Source organism: Drosophila miranda, chromosome 4 (genome assembly GCF_003369915.1).
Source record: "Drosophila miranda strain MSH22 chromosome 4, D.miranda_PacBio2.1, whole genome shotgun sequence".
Lineage (NCBI taxonomy): Eukaryota > Metazoa > Arthropoda > Insecta > Diptera > Drosophilidae > Drosophila > Drosophila miranda.
This window is the reverse complement of record NC_046677.1, coordinates 28,908,682-28,927,572: the sequence shown is the minus strand read 5'-3', so window position 1 is coordinate 28,927,572 and position 18,891 is coordinate 28,908,682. Positions and strand designations below refer to the sequence as shown.

At 46.0% G+C, this 18,891-nt stretch overlaps 1 protein-coding gene across 2 annotated transcripts; it reads left to right on the top strand.

The window, feature by feature from the left end:
* Window positions 1–1,664: 1,664 nt before the first annotated feature.
* LOC108163626 (cyclin-Y-like protein 1) lies at window positions 1,665–4,809 on the top strand. 2 transcript variants are annotated; one of them, XM_017299025.2, is made up of 3 exons: window positions 1,665–1,749; window positions 2,376–3,435; window positions 3,506–4,809. In XM_017299025.2, exons 2-3 carry the CDS (start codon window positions 2,631–2,633, stop codon window positions 3,886–3,888), a joined length of 1,188 nt encoding a protein of 395 aa, XP_017154514.1. In that variant the 5' UTR covers window positions 1,665–1,749; window positions 2,376–2,630; the 3' UTR covers window positions 3,889–4,809. The 2 variants fall into 2 exon arrangements, with proteins under 2 accessions (XP_017154514.1, XP_033249160.1); XM_033393269.1 differs by lacking the exon at window positions 1,665–1,749 and adding an exon at window positions 1,955–2,289.
* The last annotated feature ends 14,082 nt before the right edge of the window (window positions 4,810–18,891 follow it).

Below are 18,891 nucleotides of genomic sequence, written 5' to 3'. Positions count from 1 at the left end.
GAAAAGCCTACTAATGAAATGTTTTTAATTTTCCTACCACGTTAAACTCAACATTTAATTATGCATATTCAAATGTGTGTATTTATGGGCCTGGCTGGAATTGGTGAATAGCGGAAAACCCATTTGAGATAAGAGATAAAATGAATATGGCTGAGATGTATGCTTATTACAAAATACTTTCAAGTAAATTATAATAACACCATATGACTTTTAATATACTAATAAAATTCTTATTAAACCTAATCAAAATAACTTTAATTAGTGTTCGACCGAGGAAAATATATAATTTTATCCGAAAAGCAGCAAATATTTTTTTACCACTTTTTGAACAAATTAACCATTTTTGATATATTTATTTGAGTAACTCCAGCAAATTGCGAGTAGCTAAAGCCAAGCCAGCTTCCAAACAGTTTTTAACAGGTTTTTAACTTAGGCGCGCAGCTCAACTATGCAGTCGATAGTTTCGAAAGCCGATTGTTGGGTATTTCGGTATTTATTTAGTATTATTTTCCCCGGCTCAACTCAAACTGTTATCCTAGTTTTATTAAAGGGGCTTAAGTGGGCTAAGGTCGTTTTTATAATCGGTCCGGTATATTTTGGAAATGAGGCCGTATATTTTGCTCTCGGAATCGGTTATAGGGTATCTTCGAATTGTCTATGGCGTAATTTCTATCTTCGAATCGGGTTTTGAATCGGTAGCAACAATGAGTCCGTACACTTTCGTAGTACCCTAGGGAAAAGGATATAATAAAATAGAGAAAATAGTTCTTATCTCAAGCTCCAATGAATCTCCAATCTGAGAGAGCAGTTTGGAAAACAGTTGTTCTTATTAATTAATGAAATAGGGTATAAATATGTCTATACTCATAGAGGATACCTGTTGACCAGCAACAATGACGTAACATTCCAGGCACAGTTACGTTTCATTCTGTACACACTTACGTTTTATGCTTTCACTTTTTTTGTTTAAACCATTTTTTAGACCAAATCAAATATAAGGGAGTACTTAAAATTAGCAAATCTTATATGAAATTGATTCATCAATCGTATAAAATTACGTGGGCATGGCTAAATGCTCTATATAGCTGGGAATATTCGACGGAAGATAAAAAACCAGTATTTTGTGGTGAATAACCGGTTGACAACAATGATTACCGCCAACACTAATTTTCATACCCTAGGGAAAAGGATGTTATAGAATTAAGAAAATGTTTGTCATCCCAGGCTCCGTAGGTATCAGGATCAAGATAAATATATTCAAGATACTAATAAATAATGAATATGTCTAAAACACATCAATTTGTGAAAAGGTCTTTATAAATTACGTTTCATCTTCATATGAAATTATCGAAATAGGGTGTACAAAGGCCTATACACGCATCATGTCTTCATGTCCTTTTTTTTGTTGAACTATTTTGCTTATGCCTTGTTTTAGCCAAAATACAATAAAAGCAAGAACTAAGAACTGGCCAGCTAAGTAGAAAATTGATTCGTTGATCGGATAAAACTATGTGGGCATGGTTGAAAGTTCTATCTAGCTAGTAATATTCCACGGAAGATCGAAAACAAGGAATATGTAGAACTTGAATTCGTCAGTATATTTACGGTATATTTTTTAAATGAGACGGTATATTTCTGAGGGTCGGACGGTATATTTTATAGATAAATCCGCGGTCACACTACTGAAAACGAAAAACAATGAAAAAATGTGTGAAAAGTGTTTAATTAATTAAGTTAAGTGTCAATCAAGTAAGAATCACTTAATACAGGCAACCTGTATTCGCTGGCTGCCAAATCTTTGGGGAGGAAGAAACGAGAGCCATAAGCGTGTCGTGGGTGTTTTTCCTCAGACTGCGCTGCCAGCGACACTTTGCCGACGATGAAGCCAGCCGTTCCATTCATTCATTTATTCATTCATTCATTTTTGGACCGTGATTAATGTAGAGCCCACCGTTTGACAGTTTGATATAGTAATCTAAATCTGGGCCATCAGTTTTTGATGACAGTCAAACATCACTCGCCTAACGACCCAAAAGTCACAAGCCACCCAGCCCCGCCCCAAGAAAAAAGCGAAAACCAAAAACTGAAGAAAAAGAGAGAAAAACCCACAAAGACCTCGCCAAATTAGGCAACCTGCAACCCACCTACTGTCGAGTGTCGCGCCCGGCCTGCTGTTGTCGTGCCTGGGGTTAATTAATTTTTGCACAATAATCCGGCTGGCCTTTAAGCTGGAGCGATATTCCGCTTTTGGGCAAACAAAACAGAATCTTATCTCCGAATACGAAAAACGTAACTAATAATGAGTGTAGAGCCGCTAGATAAGAGTAAACCGAGCAAATGGAATCCCTTTTCTAATTGCCTATCTTCTTTTGCAGTGCATATTCTTCGGTACGGGGTCAGCAGCGTTCAGTAGTAGTAGCGGCAGGTTATTGTGGAACGATACAAACGCCAGCGCCATGCTGATAGACAACCAATCGGTTCACCCAAGACGACCAAGTGCCAAAATCGAGATCCGAGCGTGAACGAAACGACATCAGAACCAGAGCCAAAGCCAGGACTAAAGACAGCGAGACAGCAAATTGCATTTAAACTGCCAACCCACTCCAAACTACTCCAATCATCCATCAATCATGGGAAACAAGAACTCGTGCTGTGCGTACTCCAGTCCGCAGTCGGACCGCAAGTCCAAGGACATGCCGCCAGTGTTTGAGGAGCGGCACCAGCTGAATCATCCGCCACACACCTCGCAGCACCAGCTGGACGGACATCATCATCATGGCTCCACGGCGGCCGTGCACCATCATCATCATCACCACCAGCAGGGCAGCAGCGACAATTTCGAGAATCAACAGAATCTGCAGCACATCTCAGAGCGAGAAGCTTTGGAGGGTGGCGATGAGGATCCATCGGTGGATCCCTCGGCAGCCACCATGTTCCTCGAACGCTCGAAGGTGGAGAATGGCGGCATGACGCGGAAACGCTCTCAGCAGCAGATTGCCCAACAGGCGGGCAGCATTGGAGGCGGTGGCAGCACACCCGGTGGCAACAGCTGCGGCGGTGTTGGCGGTGGCATGAAGAAGAGCTCTTCCTGCTCTACAATCTACCTGGACGACAGCACTGTTTCGCAGCCAAATCTCAAGAACACCGTCAAGTGCGTCTCGCTGGCGATTTACTATCACATCAAGAACCGTCAGTCGGATCGGCGGCTGGACATATTCGACGAGAAGATGCATCCGCTGACGCATGACCCAGTGCCCGAGAACTATGACACTCACAATCCCGAACACCGCCAGATCTATAAGTTTGTGCGGACGCTCTTCAATGCCGCCCAACTGACGGCGGAGTGTGCAATCATCACGCTAGTCTACCTAGAGCGACTCCTCACCTACGCGGAGATGGATGTTGGGCCATCCAACTGGAAGCGCATGGTGTTGGGTGAGTACATCGCATGAAGCTGGAAGCAATCTACTCGAGATTCCATTTAATAATCCCTGCATCTCTCCAGGTGCCATATTGCTCGCCTCTAAGGTGTGGGACGATCAGGCTGTTTGGAATGTGGACTACTGCCAGATACTCAAAGACATTACGGTGGAGGACATGAACGAGCTGGAGCGACAGTTTCTGGAGCTGCTGCAGTTCAACATCAATGTGCCCTCCTCTGTGTATGCCAAATACTATTTCGATTTGCGGACACTGGCCGAGGCAAATGAGCTCAACTTTCCCACAGAGCCGCTGTCGAAGGAGCGCGCCCAGAAGCTGGAGGCCATGTCGCGGGTAATGCAGGACAAAGTCACAGCCGAGGCTCTCAAGAATGGCATCAAGAAGTGGTCCTCCATGGACAACATCAGTCAGGGCGGTCCGCGTCGCAGCGTGGCCATATTATCGTGATTTATATTAGCTTACTAAAAACAAGAAGAGATCTGTATTCTGTAGTCCGTAGTGTGTCCGATCGAGCAGAATTGCGAGTTTTTCTTTTTGTACTTGAGAACTTCAGTGATTCATTTTGTACTTCATTTCGTTTGAATAGCAATAGCACCCAGCAAGACACACAAAAAATACATAAAATATATATATATATACATATATGTATATATACATACAAACGTTTTAGCCACACGTCTCGAATTAAGGACCACTTTTTATATATACATTCGAGCAGTGTATATTCTTGTAAGCGAAACTACCGATTGCAGTCAAGGATTTGGATGATTTTAACAGAATATAACCTACTAGAACTACAGCAAAACTTTGAGAAGCGAAGCGCGTAACCAATTGCCAAAACGAAACGAAAAGAAAAACAAAACGAAAACGAAAACCACAAGAAATAGAAAATTCCATGTAAAAACAAAACAGCTTAAATATTGTAATTGATTCAGACAGCCCTATGGCATCTGGCAGCAAGTTAATCTCAAGACTAGATCTAGATCTAGACTAGATCGTGAAACTATATTTTTTACATCACTTACATAATTTCCCTGTACATTTGTTACGAATTTAATTTGTTTCCCCGCATTTTCACTTGATATAGTTTTGTGTGATTTCTTATAGTTTCCATTTAGATTTATACGATGCGAGATATATAGCTTCCCCCGATCAGGCTTAAGGCACAAATTGATAAATATGTTTTTTTATGGTTTATAGCATTAAAAAACAAAGAAAATCTGATAAGAAAGCACAGCGCAGCGCAATATTAATCCAAAAGATTTGTGAGTAAATTTATGTACTAGACTAGACATTTAAGGATACGTGCGTGTGTTTCCAGCAACATTTTATAAGTCAACCCAATTATTAAAATGGTTGATCTAACGATAAAATTAGTTTAAAGTATATTGTTTAAGTATTGGCTGGTGGCGGTCGACACGGATGGTACAGCTGTAGCTGCTGCTGTGAGAGCCAATGGCGCTAATGGAGCGCCGCCGATCAAGTTGCCTGCTTCTGCGGACGGTACGGGTAGATCTGGTTCTGATTCTGGTTGAGATTCAGATTATGATGCTGCGGCGGCGTACCAACATTCTACACCAGCTCCTCCCTTCTCGAGGGTCTCCAGCTGCTGCTGTGCATGTAAATAATCATGATGGTTACATCATGAAAATTGCCAAAAATCGACTTCATTTCCGTTCGACAGTCTGGATCCTCGCTATCCTGGGAGAGGTGGTCCTTCGCCGATCGGCCCATAAATAGCCGAGATATAGCCACCCGAAGATTTGGATTTGCGTGTCATTAAAATACTGGTTTTTTCTGCAAGCTATGACCGGGAGAGTCCTGCCATCCGATTGGCATCCGAAAAAGGGACATCCATGTCCTCACGATTTTCGCAAATAATCATGATGGTTACATCATGAAATTTGTCAAAAACTGGCCTCATTTTCGTAGTCGAGATTTTGATGCCGTTCGACAGTCTGGATCCTCGCGATCCTGGGAGAGCTGGTCCTTTGCCGATCGGCCCATAAATAGCCGAGATATAGCCTCCCTAAGATTTGGATTTGCGTATCATTAAAATACTGGTTTTTTCTGCAAGCTATATCTCTGCTAAACGGCACCCGATCGGGGCGTGGCATGTCATTTCTTGACCGGGAGAGTCCTGCCAACCGATTGGCATCAGAAAAAAGAACATCCATGTCCTCACGATTTTCGCAATTAATCATGATGGTTACATCATTAAATTTGCCAAAAATTGGCCTCATTTTCGAGTCTGGATCCTCACGATCCTGCGAGAGTTGGTCCTTCGCCGATCGGCCCATAAATAGCCGAGATATAGCCTCCCTAAGATTTGGATTTGCGTATCATTAAAATACTGGTTTTTTCTGCAAGCTATATCTCTGCTAAACGGCACCCGATCGGGGCGTGGCATGTCATTTCTTGACCGGGAGAGTCCTGCCAACCGATTGGCATCAGAAAAAAGAACATCCATGTCCTCACGATTTTCGCAAATAATCATGATGGTTACATCATTAGATTTGCCAAAAACTGGCCTCATTTTTGAAGTCGAGATTTTGATGCCGTTCGACAGTCTGGATCCTCACGATCCTGCGAGAGTTGGTCCTTCGGCGATCGGCCCATAAATAGCCGAGATATAGCCTCCCGAAGATTTGGATTTGCGTATCATTAAAATACTGGTTTTTTCTGCAAGCTATATCTCTGCTAAACGGCACCCGATCGGGGCGTGGCATGTCATTTCGTGACCGGAAGAGTCCTGCCATCCGATTGGCATCCGAAAAAGGGACATCCATGTCCTCACGATTTTCGCAAATAATCATGATGGTTACATCATGAAATTTGTCAAAAACTGGCCTCATTTTCGTAGTCGAGATTTTGATGCCGTTCGACAGTCTGGATCCTCGCGATCCTGGGAGAGCTGGTCCTTTGCCGATCGGCCCATAAATAGCCGAGATATAGCCTCCCTAAGATTTGGATTTGCGTATCATTAAAATACTGGTTTTTTCTGCAAGCTATATCTCTGCTAAACGGCACCCGATCGGGGCGTGGCATGTCATTTCGTGAACGGAAGAGTCCTGCCATCCGATTGGCATCCGAAAAAGGGACATCCATGTCCTCACGATTTTCGCAAATAATCATGATGGTTACATCATGAAATTTGTCAAAAACTGGCCTCATTTTCGTAGTCGAGATTTTGATGCCGTTCGACAGTCTGGATCCTCGCGATCCTGGGAGAGCTGGTCCTTTGCCGATCGGCCCATAAATAGCGGAGATATGGCGAGTCCTGCTAATAGTTTGTCATCGGAAAAATGGCATACATTTTTTCACGACCATCGTGAACTCTACATGAATCCTACATCGATTTAGCTACACGAATTAAATGCGCCATCTATTTAAGTAATTATGAACCGTAACAGTAGTTATCTCTATTGGTCAATTAAATTTCTCCGTAGTTTGACCGGCGCCATCTGCTTGTGGTTTTCGGCTATTTTGCCAACTTGCAGCGCTTCAGCCGTCAGTTATTTTTCTGGGGTCTGGCAGCGCTGTGCATAAACGAACATAATCCAATACGATTTTGAAAATTCCAATACCGATTAATTTCGAAACCTGCGGTGGGTCTGCCGGACTCCAATTCCGATTCCGTTCCGGCGTGTTCTCTGCCGTAAGGGAGAGGCGTCCTGTGCTTCTTCCAGATTAACGGCGCATTATAATATCCGGATATAATATCCTGCGTGGAATTCAATCACGATGGCGAGCTGCAGGTAGTGCCATTCAAGGTGGTGAGGAACATGAGCCGCTCAAGGAGCAGCCGGCTCGCTGCAGCGGAACCGACGCGGACGCAAGCTGAATCAGAGGCTGCGGCCAGACATCGATCATGGGAGGAGGCATCGACCAGGCAACGGCAACAGCCGAGTTGTCAAGCACAGGAGGGCCTGGAGGAGAGATCCACTTCCGACGCCGAGGAGTAGGCGGCCGCTGCGGCGACGAGGAATTTTTGTAGTTCCTGGCGGTGACATCAGCATTAACCGCATCAATATCCACACAGGACTCGACTTTAGATAAGGTTTAGGCTAAGATTTTGAGTATTTTTTAACCCGAATAGCAAAGAAAGCCGCCTCGGGATGTCTGACTTTTGCGTAGGCCGTCAGAGGCAAAACTGTACTTTCTTCCAGGAACTCCTCCCTCTCTCGCTCTCACTCGCCTCGCTAATGAAGATGTTCCATGTTTTCTTTTTTGGCCAAAGGGAGACGCACATTAACGTGGCCAAGACAAATGTGATGCCATTTATAATCCTGGCAAAGAAATGCCTCAAATTGGGGCATGACTAACAAAGAAGAGTGCCCCAGTGAAACATTTGTGGGTCAGCGAGTATGTGGGCGTGGTCTGAGCATTTTTTCGACACTTTTTTCAGGCGAAAACCTAATTAAGACGTCGCTGACGTCCGAGACGCTGCGAAGACAGTGCAAATGGGTTTCTGTTCTCCTGTAATCCTCACCAGCAGCGGCAGCAGCAGCAGCAGCAATAGTCGCTGGAACGCGGATCGCCTCCTACTCTTTGGTCACGGCCATTGGATCACGACGGACGACAAGCGACGACAACTGCGAGCGAACGACCTTTCTAATGCCTTGCCACTGCATAAATCATGGCCCAAATGGCGGCCGGCCACCTGCAGCCGAAGCGAAGCAAAGCAAAGCGCGGCGGCGGCTAATAAGCCGCAAAAAGAGATGCAGTCAGAAGCAGTAGTGCAACGGGAACTGGAACGGGAATGGGAACAGTGGCAAGGGGAAGGGGCATGGGCACATTCACATTCAGCGATAAAAGTTTAGTCAAATCGGAATTGAGATTTCACTAGAAAGAAAGAAAGTATTGCTCCACCCACAAACGAAAACACAAATAAGAAAAAAGAGATATCCCCAGGAAGAAGAGCGGGAACAGAAGCCCCAGTAAAGCAGCACAAAATGGCTGCCCTGTGGCATGCACCCCGCCGTCATCGAGAAGAGTGTGTGACGCAGAAGCCTCTAATTAAATGGGTGGATCTGTTGAATGTGTGCCTAATAACCAGCAGACGGCTGCCACATCATGCGGCAACATCCCAGACAGACAGCCAGATGAGCAGCAGAAGCGCAAAAACAAACCGAGAGCGAAGAGAACTGACTGAAAGGTACATTAAAGGACAGGTAGGGCAGTAAGAGAGAGAAGATGCGTTTCCCTCTTCCGTGAGTGCGGGGATGCTGCAAAATACTCATAAATGTAAAGGCACACGTACCTCGACATCAATCATAGAATCCATATAAAAAATACTGTGCTAACAGGTTTGTATTGCTGTAGATTCATGCAGTAGCCTTACCTTTTATTTCACATATCTTGTGACTGACCAAAAGGGCCGCCTGCACACCTGTTGCAAGCTCCAACGCTGTACGAGTATCTCTCTCTCTCTGTCTCTCTGTTTAGCCGCCATGTTTTTTTCAGAGAGATTTGCATGAGATTGTGGTGTGGAATACGATACAAGCGATCGTATGGTATGGAACGTATGCAAGTATGAGAACACCCCCAACAACATCTTGAGATATGAATATTTTATGAGGCATGTGAGGAAACCGGCTGCGCTTGGAGGCCACTCTGAAAAGCCTCTGAAGTGGCAGACAAATTGTTGCCTACAAATCAATTAAATTGCTAATCAACAGCGACAACAAACAAAACGGCAGCAACAGAACCAGCAACAACAAAAACAACAGCTGTGGTACAACAACAACAACTGTGTTGCAGCAACAAATCGTGTATTAGGCTCCACAATTTAATGGAGCCACATTCCAGAGGCAAAAGGCTAGAAGCCATTGTTGGGCCGCCAAAGCGACCGCAAGAAATGCATAAACATATTGCAGATTGGGGACCAAGCAAACACCGCTGAAAAACACCGCGAAAAAGGGGCCAACACACAAGACAAAGCTCGTGGACTCGGACTCGGACACTGGACAAGTGCACCGCACTTAGATCCCAACAGGATGGTAGAGGGGATCACCGTGAGGGCGGAGAAGGAATCGGAATTGGAGTCCAAGACCCAAAACAGAAACAGAAGCAACATGGAAACACCGCAGGCGGCATTTGACAAAAAAATAAATAAACTACGAGCCACAGACTCGTATTCGCACGATATGTGGCATATACTCGGTCGATAGATATACGAGTGCAGAGATATATCGTTTGGTATGGGAGACCTGTCACAGCATTCACAGAGAATGGAAGATAACAAGGAGATTCGATGGTAAATAGGGAGAGTGTGAAGTGAAGTGATGCAGAAGTTTGAGAGATCTGATGAAGAAGAGTGGATATAGTAATTGTGAATTTTCGGGGATAATTTGTACTTGTGTGAGGCGATCATTTATTTAATAAGGGCAAAAACAAGTCCGTTGTCAAGAGCAGAAAGAACAAGAAAGAAAGTCTAATCAAATCTGGATGGAATGGATCCAATTTTGGCCGCTGCTTCCATGCAGACCCAGAGGTCCTCTAAGGTATCATCGTCATATGTTCTCTAAAATGTTCTCCATTGGATTACCGAAAAGGAACTATTTCAGTTTTTATTTTTTATTTTTGATATCCAATAAATACGCGCTTTGTTACTGTGCTCTTTGGGAAAACCCTATTAGTTGCTGTGTTATTATACTGTTCGGTAATCTGGTTGCTCAGCACCAGAGATTTCATACTTTGAATCAGCTATGCGTGTTAGTGTCTCATGCTGTCTCTTCTTTCAGAAAGAGAGACATGTCTCTCATACATGTCCATAGACAGAAGACATATACAAATGGAGATACTTTAAAATTTTCGCACTTGAGAGCTGGGAAATATTAATAATAACAATGTATGTTTTCAAAAGGAAAAAAAGAAAATGGATCTTATGTGTTACCGCATATCTCATGGTTCTTGTCTGAAAAATTTGGGAAAAAACATGTCTCTTTACGTTGTGCTGCCACCACCACCACCCACTGTTCTGGCGTTAGTGGTTTGTGCTGCAGTTTGCAGTTGTCACCACCATTAACAGGAGCAGCGTCGGGGCGGCAGCAGCTTGCAACTTGGCCTGCTTAGGTGCTGGCTGAGTCGCTGTCGAAATTCATTCAATTCAAAGCGAAATAAGCCTGATCCAGTCCCAGGCTCAGCCTCGGATTCAGATTCAAGCGCGGACCTGGGGACTTGGGGAGTCGGTTCCAGTTTCAGGTTACACCACGCATGAGGCTTTTCCATGTCGTTCTCCATTTGTCGCCTGGCACTTTTCTAACTGAACGAGAAACGAGAGGGCTTAACATCGACGCGCTTGGTACCCTATAAACTATGAGTAGAATATGGAACCTCAAGGTATACATATTTTATGGGAATTCGTGGGATAATTGACAGAAATGCAGGGATGAATTAAAATGGCTACAAATATAAAAATATATATAGAAGAATATTCTATAGCTCTGGAGATAAAACCTGTCGTTGGGTTTTCAAAATCATCATAGGCCTCTCCACACAGGGTACCAGAAAAAACGGCGCTTGCTCTATGAGGGAATGACAGAGAGAGAGAGAGGTAGAACAGGGAGAGCGAAGGTGGGCAGAGTTAGGAAGGAGTGGAGTGGTGGGATCGGGAGGGGAGGGCAGAGGATGAGAAGCGTGAGAGTCGACAACAAACTGCGCCTGCGCACGCGTTCAATTAGCTGCAAATTGCAAATCGTGCGGCGCATGCGCAACGTCCAACGTCCCCAATGCGATGTCGCCACAATCGGCGGCAACATGTTGCTGGCTGCAACACCAGCACTGCAACAGGGAGGAGAGCCCCAGTGCCACAGCAACAGCCACAGTTGCTAATGTGTTGTCAACAAAACTCATGTTGACAGCAGAATCGAAAATATTTCATTTCAAATTTGCTGCCGCTTGTTGCAGGTGTGTTTGAGTGTATGTGTGTGGGAAAGAGAAAGGCAATGATGTCGTGGCAAGGAGGTGTCGATGTCCACTCTTAATTGGGGGATTCGGGGGGGTGGGTAGTGGGTAGGCCTTGAAAGAGAGACACATCCTGTCTAAGCGGCAAACCGCTACCATAACTCACCCGCAGAGCAGCAGGCAGCAGTAGGGGCAGGGGCAGACAGCTGCAGGGGCAGCGGTAGCCACAATTTGCATCGGGGCACTGGAATCGAAGGATGGGAATCGAATTTCGAGCAAGAGATTCGAATGTTTCTTTGTTGAATGTTGAGTGAATGATAACTGACAGTTAAAGCAGGTAACGGGAGGAGGGAGGTAGTCCCAGAAGCCGCAACATGTTCCAGTGGTGTCTCTGTTTGCTACAGATGCTGTTTCCCCGAGAAACGGGGTATATTCAGTATTGCTGCTGCTAGGAAGGAGTCATTCAAGAAAGTCTTTTATCCATAAGTAGATCTGTGTAACAGTTTTCAAAACGTTATCATTTTCCTCGTCAAAATTAAAAGTCAACGGGTCTTTGTACAACGGAACGAATCTTATATGTAAAACGAAAAAAATAGATGACTTATTGATGCATTGACATATCATTCACATCATTACCAGAGCCATACAGCGCGTGCCTTCTTTATAAATCATTTTGTTTTAACCCAACCTCAAAATCGGAGCCAGCCAGATTATATTCTCTTTCTCTGATTACACTCTTCTCTTCTCACATGGAGAGAGTCTGCTATTTCATCCGATTAGTGGGTATCCTGTAGTCGAAATGGCTCTGCACTCGGAAGGGAAGCTGTGTGTTTTTGCTTTTTGCTTACTCTCGAGTCAAATGTCAATAAATATTGGTCAGTCGCATTCGCTGTCATTGTCATGGAGGCCAGAAGCCTACAGAAGAAACATCAGTAGATTGGAATGCTGCCTGCCTGCCCCTGGAATGATACTCTCGAAGATTCCGAATGCGCGCATAAATTCTATCAAACAAGCAAATGGAAATATTAAGGAAATTTAGCATCCGATCCAGGCGAAAGGGTAACGAAGGAGGAGTAGGAGTTGGAGTAGGAGGTGGCTGGGCTTTTGTTTATGCGCTCAAAAGCATTCGCCGCCACCGACAATTTTCGAGGCGCGGCAGGCGCAGCATAGAGTCAAAGGCTAGAAGCGATTGCCAGAACCAGAGCCTGCCGCAGAGTGGAATCTATACTCCATCCCGAGGAACCAACCGCAGAGCCACATACATCATTTTCACACCGAAACGCAATTGATGATGATGAGGATCGGATGAGAGGATGCATCGGAGGATAGGGGATCTCTGGGGCCTGCGGCTGTGCCTCTGTCTCTGTGGCAAACCTCAAGGCGAGAATTATGAGCGACAACACGGCAACAACAAATGACTTTGAGAGTGAATTTGCAGCTAATAATTTACACAAAAGCATTTTTAATCATCGAAAGCCAGTACCAGTACCAGTGCCAGTGTCCGAGCCAAAGCCAAAGAGAAGCTGCTGCTGCGGCAGCGAGCGACGGCCAATAAATTGCAACGTGCCACAGCAACAAAGTAATCAATCAGCGCGGTCAATAGTCAATGATCCCGCAGAGAGGAGCAGGACGGAGCAGGGAGGAGCGATCGACCATCCGATGGAGGTGGACAGAGGTGGCAGAGGTTGCATTTTGGACCACTGTGTGGACCACTGGACCACTGGCATTGTGTCAGTCACAACGCTGCAATGGGAATGCAGCAGAATGTTGCATGCCACAGAGCGGAGATGGAGATGGCGATGGCGATGACGATGACGATGGCCAGATCATTGATAATGATCAGCATCGAGCGAGCGGCTGCATCTGTGGCAAGAAAACATCTAGAGTGCAACCTCCTCCAAATGAGAAATGAGAAAATCAACTCCAAAGCTCAAAGTATGCGTAATGGCCCCAGGGAGCAGCGTTGAGACTCCGCGCTGCTCTGCTCTGCTCTGCTCCTCCAGTGGGGGCCGCCGCGGGCCAGATTCCGATTACAATTCCGAGAGAGATTCAGCCAGTGCAGTGGCAGAGCCATAGCCATGTCGATAGATCGCCAGTGAATCTGCGATGAGAAAATGCGTCATAAATGCGTAAACCCGACGACAGCAGCTGCTGAAGACTGGAGAAAAGGGGGAAATCTAGCGATGGGAGTGATAATCTAAAGGAAATAAGAGCCTAATAAGTCGTTTATATAAATAATGGTATTTAAGCACACAGTAGTACAGATCTTGGAGCATATATGGAGGATCAGTGAAAATTTGTATAATGATCTTTAAAATGTTAAAAAGCATCGACAAATAGAGAGATATAATTCGGTAGAAATTCGGATCGGATAGAATAGATAAAGTGTGGTCTGAATCAGAGGTGTCTTTGCAGAAAGAGGTACAGTCACGTCTCGAGAATGCCACTCACGGTCACGTGACGCGTCCATCTCTATCCTCGGAACACTCCTCATGCATCGCATCGCATCGCACATCGCATTGCATTGCATTGCATCGCTTTGGCAGTCTTCATCATATTTAATGGTTGTGTGATAATATGCCACGTTTGCTGCCGGTTGCTGTGTGGATGCCACTGGCTGTTGCTACTGGCTACTGGGCTGCTGCTGCTGCTGCCCCATGATGCGGCCATGGCATGGCCATAAAGAGTCCGAGTCTCCGAGTCCGAGGCAGTTGCAACGCAAAACTCAATTAAAGAACGCATTGCAGCAGTCCATGATACACCTCTCTCGCTGTTGTCTGTTGTCTATCTTTCGCGGCGGATGATGATGATGATCCCTCCTCGCAAAGATGATGATGAACAACTGACATTGAAGTGCCAGATCGACAACTGAACGAAAGAGCCATGCTCATAAATATGGTTGCAACTGCAACAGCAACAGCCACAGCAGCTCCATGCAGCATTTCGCATCTCTCGTCGCATCTCTGGATCGACTGCATCCATCCATCCATCCATCCATTTGCTGTTGTTGTCTACAACTTGGTTATTAGTCGAACGGAATGCTGGCGATGCGCGTTAATTAACTCATCAATTTTTTCATGCCCCCCCTCTGCCATATGCTGCCACGCGGAGGATCTCTGCCTGCAACTATCTGATGGATGCATTTACTCCTACTTATGCATTGTCTCCTCTCTTCTGAGTGCACCCAAAAGGATCAGATCAGCGTAATCAGCGTCCGTCCTGTGACGATGACACAAAGCCGTGGCAATCCAATCAGCTCGTGTGAGGTGGCATGCCACAAGTGGTGGTGGCCTCTTGTTTCGAGGCAAATTAAGTACCCTCTAGAATGTAGTTGAAAATGTCTTTAATAATGACAGCAACTATGTGTGGAACTTGAAGAGCGCGTAAGCATCCATGGGCATCGAGAGAGGGAGATGGCGATGGTGATGGCGATGGAGGGGTTGCAGTAGAGCTAGAGGGAGGTGGCACGTTCATGTGTCGTCAGCAACTCCTCTGTGGCACAGGAGATGTGTGTGTGTGTGTGTTTGTGCAATAATCTGGAACGTCATTTTTATTGCTGCCACTCGACTGTGGCATTGGCACTGGTACCGGCACTGGCACTGGCATTGGGGCATTCCTCTGCTCTGCTGAATCCTCTGTCTGCCTCTGGCTTTGAGAGGAGCAGGATTGTCCCTCAGCCTGCTCGTTGTCATCTTAAGCAATCATCTCATAATCGGCAGTGGCAGTAGCACACACTGTGCCAGAGGCAGAGGCAGTGGCAGTGGCCACTGGCAAACAGCAAATCCCCACCAGAGCCCAGAGGCCAGAGCATCTACAGGGAGACAGACACCACACACAGATCTTCAAAGAAAGATCTACGCGCGCGGATCTGGAGCGCGCCTTTTTGATTGATTGCAGCGGACGGACGTTTTTGTCGCTGCTCCTTTTGGTGTTAATAATAATTATTATTGAACGAAGATGCTGCTGCTGCTGCTGCAGTTGTTGCAACATTGCAACGTTCGTCGATCTTCAGCGATGCAACGAGAGCGGAAGCGACGATCTGTTCATGGGCGACAACGTGAGAACTCTCGATGGTGATGGTTTGTCTTTGTCTCTTTCAATGGGATTGCTCTGATTTGATGGGGAGCTCTATTCCTGCTGCATGTTGCACAGGAAGTGTTGCATTGCCGTACCTATGGAGTGTGGAATTGTAGAATTCTTGATTTTGTTTTGGAGATATTTTCCCCTCTTCTACCATTCTCCCTAGAACTATCTATACCTTCTCTTTCCTTGCAGTTTTTTTGTGCTATTTGTGGGTCGCCTCAAGGACACCGCTTCCCAATCCCTATTTCGAAATGGAAACAGCCACGTAGCCACTCAATCGATTGGAGCCAACGCGATCGCCATCGCGAGCCACAGCACTCCAGAGAGCCTCCAAAGAAGAGAAACAGCAACAGCAACAGCAACTGCAACAGAAAACTGAGTCTAAGCCCAAAAACAGTGTGCCACATGCGGCGTTGTGGCTGGTCGGCCATCAATAAAAACTTGTAAAATTGATTACAACAATATTCCGTTTGCTGTTTTCTGCTGTTTTGCTGTTTCTCTGATTTCTGTTGACCAAAAAAAGTTGTCGCTATAGCGACAGAGCCCCTCCCCGTGACACTGGGCTCTCGATTCTCGATTCCATATCAAAGTCGTGCGCTGTCAAATAATGAAGTTGCCAGATCAACAAAAACCAACAGAAAAACTGCAATTGGAGGGAGACCATGGAGCTGGGAGCTGGAGATCTGGTGATCTGGATGGGGGTCTACCTGTTGGCCCGATGCTGGGGCTGGGACTGCGACTGCGACTGGGACTGTGGCTGCAAATCGTGCAGAAGATATCAGTGATCAACATGTTGCACCATGGCCATGGCCACCAGAGTCCGCATCCCTTTTGTTCAGCAGAAGAACATTCAACATTCAACAAAACAATTGCAATTGCTACCGATTTGAATACCCAGTACATAGAGTAGAGTATATTCGTGAATGGAGGATGGCAGATAGAAGGGCTTTCCTTACTCTAACATCGGGATCTCTAACCATCTTTTGGACATAGAAATCATCCGCAATGGATCACTTTTACATTGGAAACAAGGAAAACAAGTTCCCACATTGAAGAAGGGCTATTTCTCAGTAGAAAATGCTACAGATATTCGGATATTCCTCGACTTTATCCCAGGAAAACGAAGAGAAAAAGCTCCCAGTGCATGCTGAATTCTAGCCCATACTTGCCTAATGGGTATCTCCTGGTCGAGGCAGTCCAGTGTGGCGTTCCTCTCTGGTTATTATTTGCAACAGAAATCGACTCCGGACTCTGCTGCATCGAGTGCTGAGAGTCAAAGTTGCTGACAAATGTTTGAGTTGCAGTTGTGCTACCGTGCTGCTGATGCTGCAAGTGCCCCAGCGTTCATTTGTTTCCCTCTCTCTCTGTCTCTTTCTCGCTGTGTGTTTTTTTTCGTGGCAGATACTCTTGGTATTTGCTCTGCCTCTAATTACAAGGAGGGAGACGCTGCGCGACGCGATATTCCGCTTTTGATTGCTGGCGACAGCCGAAAACGCGTTCCCAGCTAATTTAGACACCTCGCATGCCGCAGATGCCCCGATCTGTGGCTCATTAAACAGCCAGCAAGCCAGTAAGCCAGCGGCGGCAGCAATCAATTGCCTTTGCAACATGTCCTGCCCCGAGAAGGGGCTGCAGCAGGGAGCCGAAGAGAGAACAATTATGGCGACAGTGAGAGGAATTTGCAGCGCTTGTAAGCGGCTGCCCCAAAGGCTCCGTTGCCCCTGATACTTGCTACTTGCAACATCGACAATTGTTGCCGCCGCTGACCTTCGTGTTGGAAAGGAAATGAGGGGCAACGGACACGGCAACAGCGACCGACCAGTGCTAGAAAGGCAATTATGTTCGCTGTTTTCTCAGGGGCACTTATTTAAATTGCAGCGCCGCCGCCACATTGTTGCAGCATCAATGACAACCAGCAACATTGCCACACACGCAGCGCAAACGCTCTCTGAAGCCTCTTCTATCCCTAAGAATGATGCTGCAACAGCCATCCTGCAACCACACTTAATGTATTCCATCACTGGATCATGGATTCAAGGGAAATCTTATACATTTTCTGTGCATCAAAAATTATTTGCACCATTTAGTGGAAACCCCTTAAATTTTAGATCGTAGCTCCTTGGAAATGGATCACTATGGAATGGAACTTACTTGGATCATGTCCTGTTTTATCTGAAATAATTGGATAGTAGATCACTGAGGATTATCGTTTGGCAACTGATCTTCAAGTGATCTTCAAATTCCGAAGAAAATAGGATCTACAGATGTTCTTTAAGGTAAGCTTTTCACATGGAGAGAAGTTAAAAGTGATCTTTACTCTTGAATTGGTCCTTTCCTGTAATTATTAATCGCACTTTACCATTTTAATTCTCTCAAATTCTCTGAGCGATCCTTCGTTTTGGCTAAGGGAAAAGGTAACGATCTTCGGACTTCTGGCACATGGCAGTTTCCTTTTTCCCCTGCCCCAGACCCCCGACTTCTTCCCTCTTGTTCCCCCTTCACTCTCTGTGTGCGGTCCTCGCTGGATGCTGCAGCGCTGGGGCAGCAAATGGACCAACTGACACCTAGACACATTTTTCTGTGGCACAAATCAAAAGGCAAACATTTTCACTTTCAATTACAGCAATTAAAGCGAGCAATGATAATAACTTATTTAAGAGGCGAACGTGGATGCGGCAGAGGATGCAGTCGCGGACCGTGCAACGTGCAACGTGGAGCGTGGAGCCATGGTCCGGCCACAGGCCAAAAGCGGAGGCACGCAGAGACAGAGACGCGTTGTAACGAGAGGATGGAAGAGAGTGGAAGGAGAATGGGGATAGGAGAAGACGAAGGAGCAGGAGGAGGCGCAGGGACAGGGGCAGGGGCAGTAGATACTACATGGGGGCATGTGGATGTGGTTGATGAAAAACTAGTTCATGCCTTAAAACAGGCCTCTCGCCATCTCCCTTCCACTTGGATTGTGGCATGCCGCATGCGCAAATTGAATTTTCGAGAACTATGCAACACTCATACGCCCCGTGGGTCTTCCCCCGCTTCCTGCGCCCCTGCTGCTGCTTCTGGCACTGATGCTGCTGCTGCAATTGCGGAATAAACGCTTTTTAATTGAATTCGAATTCTGGGTCTCCTCTGCTCCACAGCCCCTCCTGCTGCTGCTCCCGCTCCTCCTGCTGCTTCTGCTGTCCTCGGATCGATGTTGTCGTCGCTCGTTTTGAAGTCGTTGCCCAGTGGCTCACTTACAACTTGGGGCACCGCCAGAGTCATCCTTTTTGGATGTGGAGCCTGCTCTGCTCTGCTCTTCTTGTTTGTGTCGCAATGCCCTTGACCCTCAGAGGAGTCCATCAGCCAATGGATCGAACACGAATAGAGATCGCAAGAGTGATCCTTCTTTTGGAATAGAGACCTGCAGTTGATCTAGTCCACAAAAACCCTCTTTCCCCTAAGACTGATAGATAGAAGGTA